Source organism: Dysidea avara, chromosome 1, assembly GCF_963678975.1.
Source record: "Dysidea avara chromosome 1, odDysAvar1.4, whole genome shotgun sequence".
NCBI classification, from domain to species: Eukaryota; Metazoa; Porifera; class Demospongiae; order Dictyoceratida; family Dysideidae; genus Dysidea; species Dysidea avara.
Window position 1 is genome coordinate 32399833 of NC_089272.1, and position 23413 is coordinate 32423245.

Sequence of the window (23413 nt, forward strand, 5' to 3'; positions counted from 1 at the left end):
AATGCAAATGACTTTGAATTAAGGTATAATGTATATCTCATTCGTAGTTGTCTTAAAGGGCGAATGATGACTCTTAACACATGTGACTTTCCTAATAAGGGCAAAAATCATTTAAGGGGAATTTAAGGAAAGTCAAATGCTTCCATTACACAGAATCACACATGTGCTGTACATATGCACACTGAATGTCTATTTGTTTCACAGTGGCCCCTGTAGTAGAAGCAACCATGTCAATGGTGCTTGAAGGAGATACTCCAGCAGAGACATATAGTGTAGAAGTTGAATGTGATATTAGACCTAGTAGTACAGCTGATTATTGTGAAGTGATTGCTCGTAATGATGACAGTACTGTTTCAGGTAATGTTTATACATTGTATTTACAAGGTATACAGGTATATGCAGTACTTACAGTATGTACATGTGTCTACAATCACTAACAAGTGTTGAAGTACAGTATGTGTATATGTGGCATATACAGTGTGTGTGGTCTAAAGTCAAGTTATACTTATATACAACAGTTTTTCTACCATATGTATATGTTACACAGCATGGATACATACATGTGTATACGTAATTATGAGCTTTACAGTGTTTAAATAATAATTCCAAACACATCTAATGTTTGTGCTACTTAAGTACGTATGTGTATACAGCATATTTTTGATTCCCTTAATCTTGTACATAATTTGTATATTTAAATGTACTGTACCTATGCATAAAATGATTTGATCTTTGGAAGATAATGGGGCCTTTAAAATCCACTAAAAGACCTGCTTATGGGCTCTTAAAATGTTTTGAAACCTGCCAGCAGAAATATCTCAGGAATTGCAAATCTCATTTTTGGTCATTAATTTGTTACGCTCTCCTAAACATATTGCAGGCTGATATAATAGCCCAAAGTCACCCAAGCTAACATGTGTTTAACCACTCCATTCATTTTATAAACATGCCTAAAGCATTTCAATTATGAGAGGTACAGTTTAATGTTGTAGCTATGTTTATCAGGATGAATGGAGAAGTTTAGCTGTTTTGGGTATTTTCAAACACACATTATTGGCTATTTCCAGAAAACCCAGCTTTACACAGTTTTGGCAAAATCATTGTATTGCCAGTTTTGATGAAGTAGAAAACTTTTATTATCTGTGATTTATTCAAACTTAATTTCAATATTGCCAATTTTGGTAATAACACTCAAACCCTTGTTATAAACATTTTGCATTTGAGATTTGGTATCCTATTAGGAGATCAGACTAGGGAATCAAGGTCTACAGATTAGGAGATTGGGTACAGGAGTTAGAGTTAAGAATAGGGCCAGGGTTAGGCAATAGTTTAATCAATGTCAAATTTAGAATTAGAATTGAGGACTTTAGGTTTGTAAGGTTCTTATCCATCATCTTTCTCTTGATTCTTAGGGCTAATTAAAAGTTGTCATTCAGTAACTTATGCAAAACAATTTTACCAAATTTGAAATTTTATCTGGTTGACAGAACCTAAATTGGCAAACATATTTTCCAGGTTTGGCAACTACAATGTATTAATCCCACAAGCAAACAGTTTATGAGCTATTATAAAAAGGATTGCTCAAACTAACCAAATTGGTATCTTTGTAGAGCATTTTTTAAAACTGAAGTTGCTGTGTTTGATATTGCATGCATTAGCGATGATAATAAGACCTTTTACTTGTGTGTCAAAAATTTCCATAATTTCCATTGGTGGAAACTTTAAGGTGACTTCTCCCAAGAGTTGCCAAAATTGGCAACTTCTACAAGCATTGGTACCAGAACATATATACCTCGTTTAGCACTCATCTGTTTTCCCAAGTATCTCAAGCATATTTCATCTTCAAATAAACTGCAAATGGATTTTACCAAAATAATACCTACGTAGATGAGTAAGCTTCCTGGTAGAATGACTATTTTGCATTATCTGTAATATGGGTTTGTTTCGTATGCAAAACCGTGCCTGGTCTTTGTACTGCTGTTACTCCATAAACTATTTTTGACAACTCGTTGCCATTGTAATCACTCATGCTGTGTCTTTAAACTGTTTTATAATTCATACACCTGTACTTCATGCTGCTATGACACCATGACACATGCAATGGCAGCAACCGGTCAGTTTCCTTGTCAACATAGTTATCTTCACTAGCGTCCCTCTCAGGAAGCAATGATAAGGTGTGAACTTTGAGCATTTCTCTTCAGCTCTGTAATGGAAACATGTTCAGTCTTCCATACTCATGTTAAGATTTGTCCTAGGTCTCTATCCTACCCATAGTGTACATACTGGGATCAAGACACACGGTAGTGTGTCGTTCGGCCCAACAAGCCGGCGCGTAACACCTGTGAGTATATTGACAGGAAGAAAGAAAACGCAATTTTCGCACCGCCGTAGCTCTGTGCTTCCTTGATGAAACAAGACGATTTTTGCTGTAGACATGCCCCCCAACTGCAACACTCCACATTCCAAATTTGAGCGAAATCGCTTCGCGCATTCCCGAGATATGCGACTTCAAAAATTGGCTCAGTTTCTTGGTTTTTTTTTTTCTTCTTATTTTTCTTTTTCTTGTCGCACACTTACAAAAACTGCTATAAAACACGAACTCCACATCCGATTGCCTTTAAATTTGGCACACAGAAGGGGGTATAAAGGCGCATCTCAGTACCAACTTTGGCTGGAATACGATAAACGGGCAAAGAGTTATGAGCTATTATTCACGAAAAATAACACCAATATGTTGTCACGCCTACAGGGTAAACCGCGTATGGGAAGAAGCTGAAAATCGGTGGGTGAATAGGTTAACTATTGAACCTCAAACTTTTTGTGGTTTGAAAGAAATCGAGCTAAAAAACAGGAAGATACAACGAAAAAACCAACAGTGTGTAACAATTACGCAATCGAGATTAGCTAATAAAAAACGACTGCTTGCCACGCCTACCAGATAAACCGCTTGGGGTAATGCTTTGAAAATCGTTGTACAGGTGGAGTAATCATCTTAGAAAGGCTCATCAATGGTGTAGAAGAATCAGACTTAAAGCCACGGAGTTATAACACGAAATCCAACTTGGTGCAGCAAGTGCGAGATCGAGATACTCTAATAGAGCAGTCATCCTAATAGAGCAGTCACCCTGATGAGAATTCAAGTGATCAGCTAGAAACAAGAAACCTGTATAGAGATCAGCTAAAAGAAGTTACCTTGTAGGGAGTTCATGTAACTATGGAAAGAGATAGTTCAGCTAGAAGAAATCACCTTGTAGAGTTCAGCTACAAAGAAACCACCATGTAGAGAGTTCAGCTACAAACAAATCGCCCTGTGGAGAGATCAATAGAAGAAGTTACCTTGTAAAGAGTTCAGCTTCAAACAAATCACACTGTAGAAAGATCAGCTAGAAGAGGTCACCTTGTAGAGAGTTCAGTTACAAAGAAACCACCATGTAGAGAATTCAGCTACAAACTAGTGACCCTGTAAAGGCATCAGCTAGAAGAAATTACCTTATAGAGAGTTCAGCTACAAAGAAACCATTATTTAAAGAGCTCAGCTGCAAACAAATCACCTATACAGAATTCAGCTACAAACAAATCACCATGTAGAGAGATCAGCTAGAAGAAGTTACCTTGTAGAGAGTTCAGCGTCAAACAAATCACCCTGTAGAAAGATCAGCTAGAAGAAGTCACCTTGTAGGGAGTTCATGCAACTATGGAAAGAGATAGTTCAGCTAGAAGAAATCACCTTGTAGAGTTCAGCTACAAAGAAACCACAGAGTTCAGCTACAAACAAATCGCCCTGTAGAGAGATCAATAGAGGAAGTTACCTTGCAGAGAGTTCAGCTACAAAGAAACCATCATGTAAAGAGTTCAGCTGCAAACAAATCACCTGTAGAGAGTTCAGCTACAAGCAAATCTCCCTGTAGAGAGATCAGCTAGAAGAAGTTTCCTTGTAGAGAGTTCAGCTTCAAACAAATCACCCTGTAGAAAGATCAGCTAGAAGAAGTCACCTTGTAGAGAGTTCAGTTACAAAGAAACCACCATGTAGAGAGCTCAGCTACAAACTAGTGACATTGTAGAGACATCAGCTAGAAGAAGTTACCTTGTAGAGAATTCAGCTACAAAGAAACCATTCTTTAACGAGCTCAGCTGCAAACAAATCACCTATACAGAATTCAGCTACAAACAAATCACCCTGTAGAAAGATCAGCTAGAAGAAGTTACCTTTTAGAGAGTTCAGCTACAAAGAAACCATTCTGTAAAGAGCTCAGTTGCAAACAAATCACCTGTACAGAATTCAGCTACAAACACATCACCCTGTAGAGAGATCAGCTAGAAGACGTTACCTTGTAGATCGTTCAGCTACATACAATTCACCCTGTAGAGAGAGCATCTAGAAGAAGTCACCTTGTAGATTGTTCAGTTACAAAAAAACCACCATGGAGATTTCTGTAATCAATATAATATTATGTATTATATATATACTTTGTACATTTACTGATAAAATATTTAAAGTACATCTACTTCATCTTTTCTTATTCCTGTAGTAAAGAAAAAAAGCATAGGTTAAAAAAGTCCCAAAGCTGGCCATAGGCCGGCTTTGGGGTATACAAATACAAAAAGAAATGAAATCTAATCCAAAACAGCCAAGCTGTAAAAAAGTGTGCGGCCCTCAGAAAAGCTATGGTGAGAAAAGATGTGAAATCCAAGGTGGCGGCCAAGAAATGGCTGTGATGGTAGGTTAATGGTAAAAATTTTAATAATGACAATTCAGGTGAATTTTGTGCCAAGACCAAGCGGCACCAAATTCACCTGAATTGTCGTTATTAAAATTTTTACCATTAACCTATCATCACAGCCATTTCTTGGCCGCCACCTTGGATTTCACATCTTTTTTCACCATAGCCTTTCTGAGGGCCGCACACTTTTTTTACAGCTTGGCTGTTTTGGATTAGATTGGATTTTACAGTAAGGTAACCTCAGAAGCATGCTGTTCATATATTTAGTGCAAGATACTTACGTATTTCACCTCATGTCTGGTACGTGTATGACCTACAGTGTACTGTTACTAAATGTACATTATCACTTCTTCAGCTTCAGCCACTATTATGGATGGTATGGCTACTGTGACAGTTACTGGTCTAGTATGTGAGGAGACATACTCAATCGTAGCTGGTGGGATAATTACAAATGATGTAATGATGGACCGAACATTGGATGGACCCAGAGTTTATACAGGGACTATTCTTGCCGCAGCTTGTCCAGCAGTTGTAACAACTAGAACAGTGACAACTGGTAAGGAAGTTGTTTACCTGTTATAATTTTGTGTATAGTGGATACATTTAGAGTAGTATAGTGCGCTGTACTTGTACATGGAATTTTTACATAGTTAGTTGGTAAGTACAGAAGGTGGTATATACAATCTCAGTAGGCCTGCGCCTAATATGCCGGCATAATTTTGAGAATAATAAGTCACCAATTTCGTGAAAATAATTCCGGAATAATAGGATGGTTACAGGAATAATTTTAGAATTATCGGACGTCCACAGGAATAATCAGTGGAATTAAAGGGCGCGCCTCTTCTTGATTAGCTAGAAGAACAAACTAAGCTACTAAGAATGATAGATAGCTGGCGTTATTATACGAGTGCTGGCCGAAAGGGGCTGAAGAACCTCTAAAAGATCGATATACTCTAATAAAACACTCAAATACTCTAATAGAGCAGTCAGATAGTTTCATGTTAACAATCTGCAGACAGCATCAGGGATTTAACTCCATGATTATCTGCAATTCTAAAACTTGTACATCTTATACCAGTGTATTTTCTTTAAGTCTTTCAACAAACATATTGATATCATTATCCACTAAACTTAGCATGTAGTTATAGCTCTAGCTTTAGTACACTGATAATTGAAAACTCTTTAATTATTATTCCCAATAGCAATTTTAAGCCTTTTGTAATGGCTATAGCAATTATGTGTAAAGTTGAATGTTTCATTTATATAAAGCTAACTATTAATTAATTCTGGTAAAACTATTCTTATATCAGCATCTTGAGAACTAAGCGACTATAGTTACAGAAACTAAAATAATGAGCATTATTATGGAATAATACGCTAGATACAAGAATAAAAAAAGAATAATAGGAGAAAATTTTGGGAAATTCTGAAAAGAATAATAGGTAAAATTTTGAGCATATTAGGCTCAGGCCTAAATCTCAGACAAATCACATGATACTGTATGGTATGGACATGGCTGAGCAAGAGTTTATATTGAAATCACTTACATTTGTAAATGTATACTCTTGATAACATTGATGGTGCAATCATAAGTTTAAAATTATGTAATAAGAATTTAAGATAAGCTTGGATCAACCATGCTTCATAACAGGTACTGGCCTACAGATCATAGCAGCCCAATCTATTCTGCGGGCTGGACTCTCAGAATGGTGGACTCATGGACTGAAGGGGAACAACAGCTAATTCAAAACTTTCTCTGCTTGTGTATCATACACTACGACAGTAGTGTACAATAGGGACCACAAAGGAGTAGGTGTGGCCTATGAAATAACAACGCCCAAAAAAACAGCCTCAATTTCCCCTGACTACGATGAGGCAGTATTGGTTAGGCTAAGCCCAAACAAGCTTTCAGATCAACCCAACACACTTTCAACAAGTTACTACAGAATTTTTAAAAAAGGAATTTGTTTAACGGAATTTTCTAGTGACTGACTGAATAAGTAATTGACTGAATGATGCCTTCAGATAAGTGTACCTCGATAATGGCTAAAGCTACTGGTTTGACTTTTTCACTGTTCAATATCGCTTTAGCCTGAGAGGTGCCTGTTGGCATACCGCAGTACATACAATGCATTCTTCTTGGACTTACCAGTTGTGTCCCATTCATCTTTGCTGACAGTGCAGTCGATTTGGTGGTAGCATGTGATGGCTTCCCTTCATAACGGAATCATCCGTATTTTTCATAGTGGCTATTTTGTTAGAAGAGGTGCTTTTTGAACAGTTCTTGATTCGTATTGCTGTGTAATGGATTGAACATAGTCACAACAAAGCATAGTGGATACTAGGGACCCGCCGATTATGCTGGCATAATTATGAGCATAATAGGTGTCTGAAAGCATTGAGCATAATGCTAGCATAATAGGTAGAATATTTGTGTAATAGCATGAATTCTTGCTTATCAAAATAGCTATCACAAAAAGATCGATATACTCTAATAGAACAGTCAGTAACTCTAATAGAACAATCATATAACTGACTGTTCTATTAGAGTATATCGATCTTTTCTGTGATATACATTTTGACAAGTAAGTTTGTGCTTCAGCCACTTATTATTTATCCATAAATTGGAAATTATTACTAGAGCGTGGGAACTGAAGCATAAATAATTGGGCATAATTTGAGCATATTAGGTAAGTATTGAGCATATATTTAAGCATAATAGGTAAATTTTTGAGCAGTGCAGCATAGCATAATAGGTAAAATTATGAGCATAATCGGCGGGTCCCTAGTAGATACTTAACTTTTCATCCAGATGATAATCAATATAACTGGGGCATGCGGCACCATTTCTTTCAGTATGTGGGGATTGCAGAGATGCTTTTCAAACAGTTCTTGATTCCAAATGCTGTGTAACGGGTTGAACATAGCTGAAAACAAAGCGTATTGGATACTTCACTTTTCAGACGATAATTAACATAGCTGGAGGGCACAAACTAGCTACCAGCTACAAACTAGAATAATGTACAACCTAGCTACCAGTTACACAAAATAAAAAATAAAATAAATAAATAAAACTGTGTGTAGCTGTGATACGTAGGACTGCAGCTGCATGGCAACATAGCTGCACGAAGCGTGGCTGGTAGAGCAAAACAAGAATACAGTCATATGGTCATCCATGAGGCTGTAGTAGGTCCGCGGCTGCATGGCAACATAGCTGCAAACTTGTCCATTCCCTTGTGGAATGTGACAGTACAGGATCCTAATAGGGTCTTACAGCAGCAATTCTCCTACAATCTATTTGTTTGCTTGCACTAGTAAATATGGACAGGTCATCCCCAAGCCATTAATCCTAAGGCTGCAGCACATGTTGCTGTCAGACCTTCAGTGCTGGTCACTGTAAAGTGCTAATAATAAATACTTTAGGTTTAAGGAAGAAAATCCATCCCTCCTGGAGGAAGACTGAGTGTGCCCCTGACTAGACATTGGGTGACCTGCAGTTCGAATCCTGGAGTTGGAGGGATTTTTTCCTTACTTTGGCCCTTTTTCTGTTACACCTTATCAGTCAGTCTAGTCATTAGGTCTAAGTCCCTGAAATTAGGTTAGGTAATCTTAAGGCTGCAGCACATGTTGCTGTCAGACCTTCAGTGCTGGTCACTGTAAAGTGCTAATAATAATAAGTAATTAGGTTGGTTGGTAAATGAGACCAGTGTGGTACTTAGGTTTGTAGTATTATACCAGTAGAAAGGGAGAAAGGACTTTGCGAATACTGGAAGTGCTGTAGAGGGACTCTGGGAACCTGTATATTTACCAAACCCAACCACCATTCTAGGACAGGGGTTGTATCCAAGGACCATTAGTCCCAATACAAACATTAATATCAAGACACACGGTAGTGTGTCGAGCGGCCCAAGAAGCCGGCGCGCCACACCATGAGTATATTTACAGGAAGAAAGAAAACGTCATTTTCACACCTTTGTATCTCGGTGATCCCTTATCCGATTGGAAACAAATTAGCTACATAGTTTCCCGCCAGACAGAAGAGTCTACAGTCTAAATTTGAAGGAAATCGCTCCAGCCGTTTCCGGGATACGAGCTACCAAAGTTTCAATTTTTTTTCTTCCTGTTTTCGAACACTTTCAAAAATTGCTATAAAATGCAAACACGTTCTCCGATCGCCTTGAAATTTGGCACACAGAAAGGGAGTCCAAAGGCAAATCCTTGCATCAAATTTGGTGCAAATCCGATGAATGGTTCAGGAGTTATTACCGATTATTCGCGTAATGCAAGATCGATTTGTTGGCACGCCTACAGGGTAAACCGCTTCATGGAATGAGTTGAAAAATAATTGATATGTAGATGGAGTAACCATTGTAGGAGTGCCTTTTGGTGGTTTTAAAGGAATCGAGATAAAGACCATGGAGATATGACACAAAACCCAACCTGTGTCACAATAAGTGGCATTACAGACAGGATGTTATCCGTAACACGGAACTAATATACTATTAGAAACGGAAATTAACATGTCTATACAGTCTATAGTGACAAACCTGTCTATACAGTCTATAGTGACTAACCTGTCTATACAGTTTATAGTGACTAACCTGTCTATACAGTCTATAGTGACTAACCTGTCTATACAGTCTATAGTGACCAAGCTGTCTATACGGTCTATAGTGACTAACCAATCTATACGGTCTATAGTGACTAACCTGTCTATACCGTCTATAGTGACTAACCTGTCTATACAGTCTATAGTGACTAAGCTGTCTATGCAGTCTATAGTGACTAAGCTGTCTATACAGTCTAGAGTCACTAACCTGTCTATACAGTCTATATATAGTGACTAACCTGTCTATACAGTCTATAGTGACTAACCTGTCTGTACAGTCTATAGTGACTAACCTGTCTATACAATCTATAGTGACTAACCTGTCTATACTGTCTATAGTGACTAACCTGTCTATACTGTCTATAGTGACTAACCTGTCTATACGGTCTATAGTGACTAACCTGTCTATACGGTCTATAGTGACTAACCTGTCTATACAGTCTATAGTCACTAACCTGTCTATACAGTCTATATAGTGACTAACCTGTCTATACAGTCTATAGTGACTAAGCTGTCTATACAGTCTATAGTCACTAACCTGTCTATACAGTCTATAGTCACTAACCTGTCTATACAGTCTATATAGTGACTAACCTGTCTATACAGTCTATAGTGACTAACCTGTCTATACAGTCTATAGTGACTAACCTGTCTATACAGTCTATAGTGACTAAACTGTCTATACAATCTATAGTGACTAACCTGTCTATACCGTCTATAGTGACTAACCTGTCTATACGGTTTATAGTGACTAACCTGTCTATATACTCTATAGTGACTAACCTGTCTATACAGTCTATAGTGACTAAGCTGTCTATACAGTCTATAGTCACTAACCTGTCTATACAGTCTATATAGTGACTAACCTGTCTATACAGTCTATAGTGACTAACCTGTCTATACAGTCTATAGTGACTAACCTGTCTATACAGTCTATAGTGACTAAGCTGTCTATACAGTCTATAGTGACTAAGCTGTCTATACAGTCTATAGTGACTAACCTGTCTATACGGTCTATAGTGACTAACCTGTCTATAGTGACTAACCTGTCTATACCGTCTATAGTGACTAACCTGTCTATACAGTCTATAGTGACTAACCTGTCAATACGGTCTATAGTGACTAACCTGTCTATAGTGACTAACCTGTCTATATAGTCTATATATATAGTGACTAACTTGTCTATATAGTCTATAGTGACTAGCCTGTCTATATAGTTAGTTTATAGTGACTAACCTGTCTATATAGCCTATAAACAGGTTAGTCACTATAGACTATATAGACGGGTTAGTCATTATAGACTATATAGACAGGTTAGTCACTATAGGCTATATAGACAGGTTAGTCACTATAGGCTATATAGACAGGTTAGTCATTATAGGCTATATAGACAGGTTAGTCATTATAGACTTTATAGACAGGTTAGTCACTATAGACTATATAGACAGGTTAGTCACTATAGGCTATATAGACAGGTTAGTCACTGTAGACTATATAGACAGGTTAGTCTCTATAGACTATATAGACAGGTTAGTCACTATAGACTATATAGACAGGTTAGTCACTATAGGCTATATAGACAGGTTAGTCACTATAGACTATATAGACAGGTTAGTCACTGTAGACTGTATAGACAGCTTAGTCACTATAGACTGTATAGACAGGTTAGTCACTATAGACTACATAGACAGGGTAGTCACTATAGACAGGTTAGTCATTATAGACTATATAGACAGGTTAGTCAGTGTAGACTGTATAGACAGGTTATAGTCACCGTAGACTATATAGACAGGTTAGTCACTATAGACTGTATTGACAGGTTATAGTCACTGTAGACTATATAGACAGGTTAGTCACCATGAAGTATATAGACAGGTTAGTCACTAGCGACTATATAGACAGGTTAGTCACTGTAGACTATATAGACAAGTTAGTCACTATAGACTGTATAGACAGGTTAGTCACTATAGACTACATAGACAGGGTAGTCACTATAGACAGGTTAGTCACTATAGTCTATATAGACAGGTTAGTCACTATAGACTATATAGACAGGTTAGTCACTATAGACTATATAGACAGGTTAGTCACTATAGACTATATAGACAGGTTAGTCACTATAGACCGTATAGACAGATTAGTCACTGTAGACTATATAGACAGGTTAGTCACTATAGACTTTATAGACAGGTTAGTCACTATAGACTGTATAGACAGGTTAGTCAAGATAGACTCTATAGAGAGGCTATAGTCTCTATACACAAGGTGGTTAGAATTATTAGTATACTAGTAAAATCCCATTATCCGTGTTACGGATAACATCCTGTCTCTAATGGCTACTTGTCACAATTACTCGATCGATTTTTAGGAATAAAAAAGTATTAGTTTTCACGCCTACCAGGCAAACCGCTTAGAGCAATGAGCTGAAAATCGGTGTATTGTTGAAATTATCCTCATAGAAAGTCTTTGCAGTAGTACAAAAGAATCGGATTACAAACCATTGAGTTATGATTCGAAAGCCAACTCCGTATAACAAATGCAAGATCGAGATATTCTAATAGAACAGTCACCCTAATAGAGCATTCGGCTAATTTATTTACTCCATTATAGAATTCTAAGTTATTCTGTAGGGAGTTCAGCTGCAAACAGTTTCTTATAGACAGTTCAGCAAGATGCAAGTCACCCTGTGGAGAGTTAAGCTACAAATATATCACTGTAGAGATTCAGAACATTACAAGTCACACTGAAGAGAGTTCAGCTATAAACAAGTCATGCACCCTGTAGAGAATTCAGCTACAATTAAGTCACTCTCTAGAGAATTCAGCTATACACAAGTCACTTTAGAGAGAGTTCAGCTACAAACAAATTACCCTGTAGAGAGATCAGCTACAAACAAAACACTTTGCAGAGAGTTCAGCTACAAACAAATCAACCTTTAGAGTGATCAGCAACAAACAAATCTACCTGCAGAGAGATCAGCTACAAACAAATCAGCGTGTAGAGAGATCAGTTACACACAAATCAACCTGTAGAGAGATAAGCTAGAAACAAATCACCCTGTAGAGAGTTCAGCTACAAAGAATCACCCTGTAGAGACATCAGCTAGAAACTAGACACAATATAAGGAGTTCAGCTAAAAGCAAATCACCCTTTAGAGAGATCAGCTACAAACAAATCACCTTATAGAGAGTTCAGCTACAAACAAATTACCCTGTAGAGAGATCAGCTAGAAGAAGTTACCTTGTAGACAGTTCAGCTACAAACAATTCACTCTGTACAGAGATCAGTTAGAAGAAGTTTCATTGTAGAAAGTTTAGCTACAGACAAATCACCCTGTAGAGAGATCAGCTAGAAGTAGTTACCTTGTAGACAGTTCAGCTACAAACAATTCACTCTGTACAGAGATCAGTTAGAAGAAGTTTCATTGTAGAAAGTTTAGCTACAGACAAATCACCCTGTAGAGAGATCAGCTAGAAGTAGTTACCTTGTAGACAGTTCAGCTACAAACAATTTACTCTGTACAGAGATCAGTTAGAAGAAGTTTCATTGTAGAAAGTTTAGCTACAGACAAATCACCCTGTAGAAAGATCAGATAGAAGAATTCACCTTGTAGAGATTTCAGCTACAAAGAAACCACCATGTAGAGAGTTCAGCTGCAAACAAGTCACGCTGTAGAAAATTCAGCTACAAACAAATCACCCAGTAGAAAGATCAGCTAGAAGAAGTTACCTTGTAGATATTCAGCTAACCCTGTAGAGAGATCAGCTAGAAGAAGAGTTATCTTGTAGATAGTTCAGCTGCAAACAATTCACCCTGTAGAGAGATCAGCTAGAAGAAGTCACCTTGTAGAGTGTTAAGTTACAAAGAAACCACTATTCAGAGAGTTCTGTAATAAATATATCTAATCCAAAACAGCCAAGCTGTAAAAAAAGAGTGCGGCCCTGAGAAAGGCTATGGTGAAAAAAGATGTGAAATCCAAGGTGGCGGCCAAGAAATGGCTGTGATGGTAGGTTAATGGTAAAAATTTTAATAACGACAATTCAAGTGAATTTTGTGCCAAGACCAAGCGGCACCAAATTCACTGAATTGTTGTTATTCAAATTTTTACCATTAACCTACCATCACAGCCATTTCTTGGCCGCCACCTTGGATTTCACATCTTTTTTCACCATAGCCTTTCTCAGGGCCGCACTCTTTTTTTACAGCTTGGCTGTTTTGGATTAGATTTCACTTCTTTTTGTATTTGTATACCCCAAAGCCAGCCTATGGCCGGCTTTAGGGCTTTTCAACCTGTCATTTTTTCTTTACTACAGGAAGAAGAAAAGATGAAGCAGGGTGATTTCTTTGTAGCTGACCTCTCTGCAAGGTGATCCTTCTAGCTGATCCCTCTACTGGATGACTTGTTTGTAGCTGAACTCTCTACAGGGTGATTTGTTTGTAGCTGAACTCTCTACAAGGTAACTTCTTCTAGCTGATCTTTCTACAGGGTGATTTGTTTGTAGCTGAATTCTCTACAGGGCGATTTGTTTGCAGCTAACTGCTGAACTCTCTACAATGTAACTTCTTCTAGCTAAACTCTCTATGGGTGGCTTGTTTCTAGTTGATCTCTCTACAGGGTGACTTGTTTGTAGCTGAACTCTCTACAAGGTGATTTGTTTGTAGCTGAACTCTCTACAAGGTAACTTCTTCTAGCTGATCTTTCTACAGGGTGATTTGTTTGTAGCTGAATTCTCTACAGGGCGATTTGTTTGCAGCTAAACTGCTGAACTCTCTACAATGTAACTTCTTCTAGCTGAACTCTCTACAAGATGATTTGTTTGTAGCTGAACTCTCTACAAGGTAACTTCTTCTAGCTGATCTTTCTACAGGGTGATTTGTTTGTAGCTGAATTCTCTACAGGGTGATTTGTTTGCAGCTGAACTCTCTACATGGTAGTTTCTTTGTAGCCGAACTCTCTACAGTGTAACTTATTCTAGCTGAACTCTCTACGGGTGGCTTGTTTCTAATTGATCTCTCTACAGGGTGACTTGGTTCTAGCTGATCTCTCTACAGGGTGACTTGTTTGTAGCTGAACTCTTTACAGGGTGATTTGTTTGTAGCTGAACTCTCTGCAAGGTAACTTCTTCTAGCTGATCTTTCTACAGGGTGATTTGTTTGTAGCTGAATTCTCTACAGGGAAATTTGTTTGCAGCTGAACTCTCTACATGGTAGTTTCTTTGTAGCCGAACTCTCTACAGTGTAACTTATTCTAGCTGAACTCTCTACGGGTGGCTTGTTTCTAGTTGATCTCTCTACAGGGTGACTTGGTTCTAGCTGAACTCTCTACAGGGTGATTTGTTTGTAGCTGAACTCTCTACAAGGTAACTTCTTCTAGCTGATCTTTTTACAGGGTAATTTGGTTGTAGCTGAATTCTCTACAGGGCGATTTGTTTGCAGCTGAACTCTCTACATGGTAGTTTCTTTGTAGCTGAACTCTCTACAATGTAACTTCTTCTCGCTGAACTCTCTACATGGTGACTTGTTTGTAGCTGAACTCTCTACAGGGTGATTTTTTTGTAGCTGAACTCTCTACAAGGTAACTTCTTCTAGCTTACCTTTCTACAGGGTGATTTGTTTGTAGCAAAATTCTCTACAGAGCGATTTGTTTGCAGCTGAACTCTCTACATGGTAGCTTCTTTGTAGCTGAACTCTCTACAATGTAACTTCTTCTAGCTGAACTCTCTACTGGTGGCTTGTTTCTAGCTGATCTCTCTACAGGGTGATTTGTTTGTAGCTGAACTCTCTACAAGCTAACTTCTTCTAGCTGACCTTTCTACAGGGTGATTTGTTTGTAGCTGAATTCTCTACAGGCGATTTGTTTGCAGCTGAACTCTCTACATGGTAGTTTCTTTGTAGCTGAACTCTCTACAATGTAACTTCTTCTAGATGAACTCTCTACATGGTGACTTGTTTGTAGCTGAACTCTCTACAGGGTGATTGGTTTGTAGCTGAACTCTCTACAAGGTAACTTCTTCTAGCTGATCTTTCTACAGGGTGATTTGTTTGTAATTGAATTCTCTACAGGTGATTTGTTTGCAGCTGAACTCTTTTACATGGTGGTTTCTTTGTAGCTGAACTCTCTACAAAGTGACTTCTTCTAGCTGATCTATCTACAGGATGACTTGTTTCTAACTGAACTCTCTACAGTGTGATCTGTTAATAGCGGAACTTTCTACTGGGTGATTTGTTTGTAGCTAAACTCCTTGCATGATTGTTTCTTTGTAACTGAACTCTCTACAAGGTGACTTCTTCTAGCTGATCTCTCTACAGGATGACTTGTTTCTAACTGAACTCTCTACAGTGTGATCTGTTCATAGCGGAACTTTTTACTGGGTGATTTGTTTGTAGCTAAACTCTTTGCATGATTGTTTCTTTGTAGTTGAACTCTCTACAAGGTAACTTCTTCTAACTGATCTCTCTACAGGGCAATTTGTTTGTAGCTGAATTCTCTACAGGGCAATTTGTTTGCAGCTGAACTCTCTACATGGTAGTTTCTTTGTAGCCGAACTCTCTACAGTGTAACTTATTCTAGCTGAACTCTCTACGGGTGGCTTGTTTCTAGTTGATCTCTCTACAGGGTGACTTGGTTCTAGCTGAACTCTCTACAGGGTGATTTGTTTGTAGCTGAACTCTCTACAAGGTAACTTCTTCTAGCTGATCTTTTTACAGGGTAATTTGTTTGTAGCTGAATTCTCTACAGGGCGATTTGTTTGCAGCTGAACTCTCTACATGGTAGTTTCTTTGTAGCTGAACTCTCTACAATGTAACTTCTTCTCGCTGAACTCTCTACATGGTGACTTGTTTGTAGCAGAACTCTCTACAGGGTGATTTTTTTGTAGCTGAACTCTCTACAAGGTAACTTCTTCTAGCTTACCTTTCTACAGGGTGATTTGTTTGTAGCAAAATTCTCTACAGAGCGATTTGTTTGCAACTGAACTCTCTACATGGTAGCTTCTTTGTAGCTGAACTCTCTACAATGTAACTTCTTCTAGCTGAACTCTCTACGGGTGGCTTGTTTCTAGCTGATCTCTCTACAGGGTGATTTGTTTGTAGCTGAACTCTGTACAAGCTAACTTCTTCTAGCTGACCTTTCTACAGGGTGATTTGTTTGTAGCTGAATTCTCTACATGGTAGTTTCTTTGTAGCTGAACTCTCTACAATGTAACTTCTTCTAGCTGAACTCTCTACAGGATGACTTGTTTCTAGCTGATCTCTCTACAGGGTGACTTGTTTGTAGCTGAACTCTCTACAGGGTGATTTGTTTGTAGCTGAAGTCTCTACAAGGTAACTTCTTCTAGCTGACCTTTCTACAGGGTGATTTGTTTGTAACTGAATTCTCTACATGGTAGTTTCTTTGTAGCTGAACTCTCTACAATGTAACTTCTTCCAGCTGAACTCTCTACAGGATGACTTGTTTCTAGCTGATCTCTCTACAGGGTGACTTGTTTGTAGCTGAACTCTCTACAGGGTGATTTGTTTGTAGCTGAACTCTCTACAAGGTAACTTCTTCTAGCTAATCTTTCTACAGGGTGATTTGTTTGTAGCTGAATTCTCTACAGGCGATTTGTTTGCAGCTGAACTCTCTACATGGTAGTTTCTTTGTAGCTGAACTCTCTACAATGTAACTTCTTCTAGCTGAACTCTCTACATGGTGACTTGTTTGTAGCTGAACTCTCTACAGGGTGATTGGTTTGTAGCTGAACTCTCTACAAGGTAACTTCTTCTAGCTGATCTTTCTACAGGGTGATTTGTTTGTAATTGAATTCTCTACAGGTGATTTGTTTGCAGCTGAACTCTTTTACATGGTGGTTTCTTTGTAGCTGAACTCTCTACAAAGTGACTTCTTCTAGCTGATCTATCTACAGGATGACTTGTTTCTAACTGAACTCTCTACAGTGTGATCTGTTAATAGCGGAACTTTCTACTGGGTGATTTGTTTGTAGCTAAACTCCTTGCATGATTGTTTCTTTGTAACTGAACTCTCTACAAGGTGACTTCTTCTAGCTGATCTCTCTACAGGATGACTTGTTTCTAACTGAACTCTCTACAGTGTGATCTGTTCATAGCGGAACTTTTTACTGGGTGATTTGTTTGTAGCTAAACTCTTTGCATGATTGTTTCTTTGTAGCTGAACTCTCTACAAGGTAACTTCTTCTAACTGATCTCTCTACAGGGCAATTTGTTTGTAGCTGAATTCTCTACAGGGTGATTTATTTGAGCTGAACTCTCTGCATGATGGCTTCTTTGTAGCTGAACTCTCTATTAGGTACCTTCTTCTAGCTGATCTGACTACAGGGTGACTTGTTTGTAGCTGAATTCCCTACAGAATAACTTACAATGTAATATAACTGAGTAAATTATAAATGCAGCTGAATGCTTTATTAGGGTGACTGTTCTATTACAGTTTCTCGATCTCGCATTTGCTGCACCTAGTTGCCTTTCGAATCATAACTCAGTGATTTGTAATCCGATTCTTCTGTACTACTGCAAGGACTTTCTATGATGATTATTCCAGCTACATACTGATTTTCAGCTCGTTGCTCTAAGCGGTTTGCCTGGTAGATACGAAAACTAATAGTTTTTTTTATTCATAAAAATCGATCGCGTAATTTTGACACAGGCTGGGTTTCGTGTCATATCTCCATGGTCTTTATCCCGATTCCTTTCAAACCACAAAAAGGCACTCCTACGATGGTTGCTCCATCTACATATCAATTTTCAACTGATTCCTCCAAGGCGTTTACCCTGTAGGCGTGACAGACCTTCGACCGTATTTTACGCAAATAATCGGTCATAACTCCGTGAATGTTCATCAGATTCCTACCAAAGTTGGTACGCAGATCCGCCTTAATGAGCCCTTTACGTGTGCCAAATTTCAGCCAAATCCGAAAACGCATTCGTGTTTTATGGCGAATTTTGTGAAGTGTGCGAAATGAAGATGAAGAAGAAAAAAAACGAAGAAATTAAAACGAAATTTTGTTCGCTCGTATCTCGGAAATGGCTGGAGCGATTTTCTTCAAATTTGGTATGTCGACTACCCTAACTGGGCGGCACGTCTCCAGCAAATTTGGTTCCAATCGGATAAGGGATCACAGAGCTACATAGGTGTGAAAATTGCGTATTCTTTCTTCCTGTTAATATACTCACGGTGTGGCGCGCCGGCTTCTTGGGCCGCACGACACACTATCGTGTGTCTTGATGTATTATATCAAGACATACGGTAGTGTGTCGTGCGGCCCAAGAATCCGGCGCGCCACACCGTGAGTATATTTACAGGAAGAAAGAAAACGTCATTTTCATACTTTTGTATCTCGGTAATACCATATCCGATTGAACCCAAATTTGCTGCAGAGTTGCCCGCCAGCTAGGGGAGTGTACATTCCAAATTTGAAGGAAATCACTCAAGCCATTTCCGAGAAACGGGTGGCCAAAGTTTCGTTTTTTTTCTTCGTTCTTTTTTCTTCGTCTTTTCGCACACTTGTAAAAATTGCTATAAAACGAAAACGCGTACTCCGCTCACCTTGAAATTTGGCACACAGAAAGGGAGTCCAAAGGCAAATCCTAGCATCAAAATTGGTGCAAATCCTATGAATGATTCAGGAGTTATGACCGATTATTCGCGTAAAACAAGATCGATTTGTTGGCACGCCTACAGGGTAATCCGCTTCATGGAATGAGTTGAAAATTGCTATGTAGATGGAGGAACCATCGTAGGAGTGCCTTTTGGTGGTTTGAAAGGAATCGAGATTAAGACCACGGAGATATGACTCAAAACCCAACCTGTGTCACAATTACTCGATTGATTTTTAGGAATAAAAAAGTATTAGTTTTCACGCCTACTAGGCACACCGCTTAGAGCAATGAGCTGAAAATTGGTGTACAGCTGGAATAATCTTCATTGAAAGTCCTTGCAGTAGTATAGAAGAATTGGATTACAAACAACTGAGTTATGATTCGAAAGTCAACTCCGTGTAGCAAATGCGAGATCGAGATACTCTAATAGAACAGTCACCCTAATAGAGCATTCAGCTAATTTATTTACTCCATTATAGAATTCTATTACATTACAAGTTATTCTGTAGGGACTTCAGCTGCAAACAGTTAATCTTATAGACAGTTCAGCAAGAAGCAAGTCACACTGTGGAGAGTTAAGCTACAAATATATCACTGTAGAGATTCAGAACATTACAAGTCACACTGAAGAGGGTTCAGCTATAAACAAGTCATGTACCATGTAGAGAATTCAGCTACAATTAAGCCACTCTCTAGAGAATTCAGCTACACACAAGTCACTTTAGAGAGAGTTCAGCTACAAACAAATTACCCTGTAGAGAGATCAGCTACAAGCAAATCACCCTGTAGAGACATCAGCTAAAACAAATCAACCTGCAGAGAGATCAGCTACAAACAAATCACCTTATAGAGAGTTCAGCTACAAACAAATTATCCTGTAGTGAGATCGGCTAAAAAATCAACCTGTAGAAAGATCAGCTACACACAAATCAACTTGTAGAGAGATCAGCTACAAACAAATCACCTGTAGAGAGATCAGCTAGAAACTAGACACAATGCAAGGAGTTCAGCTACAAGCAAATCACCCTTTAGGGAGTTCAGCTACAAACAAATCAACCTGCAGTGAGATCACCTACAAAAATGCACCTTGTACAGAGTTCAGTTACAAACAAATTACCCTGTAGAGAGATCAGGTATAAGAATTCACCTTGTAGAGAGTTCAGCAACAAAGAAACCACCATGTAGAGAGTTCAGCTGCAAACAAATCACCCTGTAGAAAATTCAGTTACAAACAAATCACCCAGTAGAAAGATCAGCTAGAAGAGGTCACCTTGTAGAGAGTTCAGCTACAAAGAAACCACCACATAAAGAGTTCAGCTGCAAATAAATCACCTGTAGAGAATTCAGAACCAAACAAACCCCCTGAAGAGGGATCAGCTAGAAGAAGTCACCTTGTAGAGAGTTCAGCTACAAAGAAACCATCATGTAGAGAGTTCAGCTACAAACAAATCACCCTGTAGAGAGACCAGCTAGAAGAAGTTACCTTGTAGATAGTTCGGCTACAAACAATTCACCCGTAGAAAGATCAGCGAGAAGAAGTCACCTTGTAGAGTGTTCATGATCAGTTACAAAGTAACCATCATGTAGAGAGTTCAGCTGCAAACAAATCACTCTGTAGAGAGTTCAGCCTCAAACAAACCACCCTGTAGAGAATTCAACTACAACAAATCACCCTGTAGATAAGAAGTTACCTTGTATAGAGTTCAGCTACAAAGAAACCATCATGTAGAGAGTTTAGCTGCAAACAAATCACCTGTAGAGAGTTCAGCTTGAAACAAATCACCCTGTAGAGAGACCAGCTAGAAGAGGTCACCTTGTAGAGAGTTCAGCTACAAAAAGAAACCATCCTGTGTATAGTTCAGCTACATTTCAAGTCACCCAGTAGAGAGATCAGCTGCAAAAAAAAATATTCTGTGGGGAATAATGGGCATGTAATAAATATATGTATATATATAATCTAATCCCAAACAGCCTAGCTGTAAAAAAAGAGTGCGGCCCTGAGAAAGGCTATGGTGAAAAAAGATGTGAAATCCAAGGTGGGGGCCAAGAAATGGCTGTGATGGTAGGTTAATGGTAAAAATTTTAATAACGACAATTCAGGTGAATTTTGTGCCAAGACCAAGTGGCACCAAATTCACCTGAATTGTTGTTATTAAAATTTTTACCATTAACCTACCATCACAGCCATTTCTTGGCCGCCACCTTGGATTTCACATCTTTTTTCACCATAGCCTTTCTCAGGGCCACACTCTTTTTTTACAGCTAGCCTAAGGCTGTTTTGGATTAGATTTCACTTCTTTTTGTATTTTTATATCCCAAAGCCGGCCTATGGCTGGCTTTAGGGCTTTTTAACCTGTCATTGTTTCTTTACTACAGGAAGAAGAAAAGATGAAGCAGGATGATTTCCTTGTAGCTGAACTCTCTACAGGGTGATTTGTTTGTAGCTGAACTCTCTACAAGGTAACTTCTTCTAGCTGATCTTTCTACAGAGTGATTTGTTTGTCTCTACAGGGCAATTTGTTTGCAGCTGAACTCTATACATGGTAGTTTCTTTGTAGCTGAACTCTCTACAATGTAACTTCTTCTAGCTGAACTCTTTACAGGGTAACTTGTTTCTAGCTGAACTCTCTACAGGGTGATTTGTTTGTAGCTGAACCCTCTAAAGGGTGATTTGTTTGTAGCTGAACTCTCTACAAGGTAACTTCTTCTAGCTGATATCTTTCTAGAGGGTGATTTGTTTGTCTCTACAGGGCAATTTGTTTGCAGCTGAACTCTCTACATGGTAGTTTCTTTGTAGCTGAACTCTCTACAATGTAACTTCTTCTAGCTGAACTCTTTACAGGGTAACTTGTTTCTAGCTGAACTCTCTACAGAGTGATTTGTTTGTAGCTGAACTCTCTACAAGGTAACTTCTTCTAGATGATCTTTCTACAGGGTGATTTGTTTGTAGCTGAATTCTCTACAGGGCAATTTGTTTGCAGCTGAACTCTCTACATGGTAGTTTCTTTGTAGCTGAACTCTCTACAATGTAACTTCTTCTAGCTGAACTCTCTACAGGGTAACTTGTTTCTAGCTGAGCTCTCTACAGGGTAATTTGTTTGTAGCTGAACTCTCTACAAGGTAACTTCTTCTAGCTGATCTTTCTACAGGGTGATTTGTTGGTAGCTGAATTCTCTACAGGGCAATTTGTTTGCAGCTGAACTCTCTACATGGTAGTTTCTTTGTAGCTGAACTCTCTACAATGTGACTTCTTCTAGCTGAACTCTCTACAGGGTGACTTGTTTGTAGCTGAACCCTCTACAGGGTGATTTGTTTGTAGCTGAACTCACTACAAGGTAACTTCTTCTAGCTGATCTTTCTACAGGGTGATTTGTTTGTAGCTGAATTCTCTACAGGGCAATTTGTTTGCAGCTGAACTCTCTACATGGTAGTTTCTTTGTAGCTGAACTCTCTACAACGTAATTTCTTCTAGCTGAACTCTCTACAGGGTGACTTGTTTCTAACTGAACTCTCTACAGGGTGATTTGTTTGTAGCTGAACTCTCTACAAGGTAATTTCTTCTAGCTGATCTTTCTACAGGGTGATTTGTTTGTAGCTGAATTCTCTACAGGGCAATTTGTTTGCAGCTGAACTGTCTACATGGTAGTTTCTTCGTAGCTGAACTCTCTACAATGTAACTTCTTCTAGCTGAACTCTCTACAGGGTGACTTGTTTCTAGCTGATCTCTCTACAGTGTAACTTGTTTCTAGCTAAACTCTCTAGTTCAGCTAGAAGAAGTCACATTGTAGAGAGTTCAGCTACAAAGAAACTACCATGTAGAGAGTTCAGCTGAAAACAAATTGCCCAGTAGAGACAAACAAATCACCCTGTAGAAAGATCATCTAGAAGAAGTTACCTTGTAGAGAGTTCAGCTACAAACAAATCACCCTGTAGAGGGTTCAACTACAAACAAGTCACCCTGTAGAGAGTTCAGCTAGAAGAAGGTACATTGTAGAGAGTTCAGCTGCAAACAAATTTCCCTGTAGAGAATTCAGCTACAAACAAATCACCCTGTAGAAAGATCAGCTAGAAGAAGTTACCTTGTAGAGAATTCAGCTACAAACGAATCATCCTGTAGAGAGTTCAGCTAGAAACAAGTTACACTGTAGATAGAGATCAGCTAGAAACAAGTCACCCTGTAGAGAGTTCAGCTAGAAGAAGTCACATTGTAGAGAGTTCAGCTACAAAGAAACTACCATGTAGAGAGTTCAGCTGCAAACAAATTGCCCTGTAGAGACAAACAAATCACCCTGTAGAAAGATCATCTAGAAGAAGTTACCTTGTAGAGAGTTCAGCTGCAAACAAATTGCCCTGTATAGTCTCTACAGGGCAATTTGTTTGCAGCTGAACTCTCTACATGGTAGTTTCTTTGTAGCTGAACTCTCTACAAGGTAACTTCTTCTAGATGATCTTTCTACAGGGTGATTTGTTT

The 23413-nt window shown here is 38.6% G+C and overlaps 1 protein-coding gene across 2 annotated transcripts in view; it reads left to right on the forward strand.

The window, feature by feature from the left end:
• The window catches only part of LOC136249743 (adhesion G protein-coupled receptor L3-like), a 156664-nt gene that overhangs the window by 26214 nt on the left and 107037 nt on the right, over positions 1 to 23413 (forward strand). For both annotated transcript variants that reach the window (XM_066041853.1, XM_066041857.1), the window contains exons 6-7: positions 205 to 357; positions 5077 to 5277. In XM_066041853.1, coding sequence (XP_065897925.1) covers positions 205 to 357; positions 5077 to 5277 — 354 coding nt within the window. The remainder of the gene's footprint in view (positions 1 to 204; positions 358 to 5076; positions 5278 to 23413) is intronic.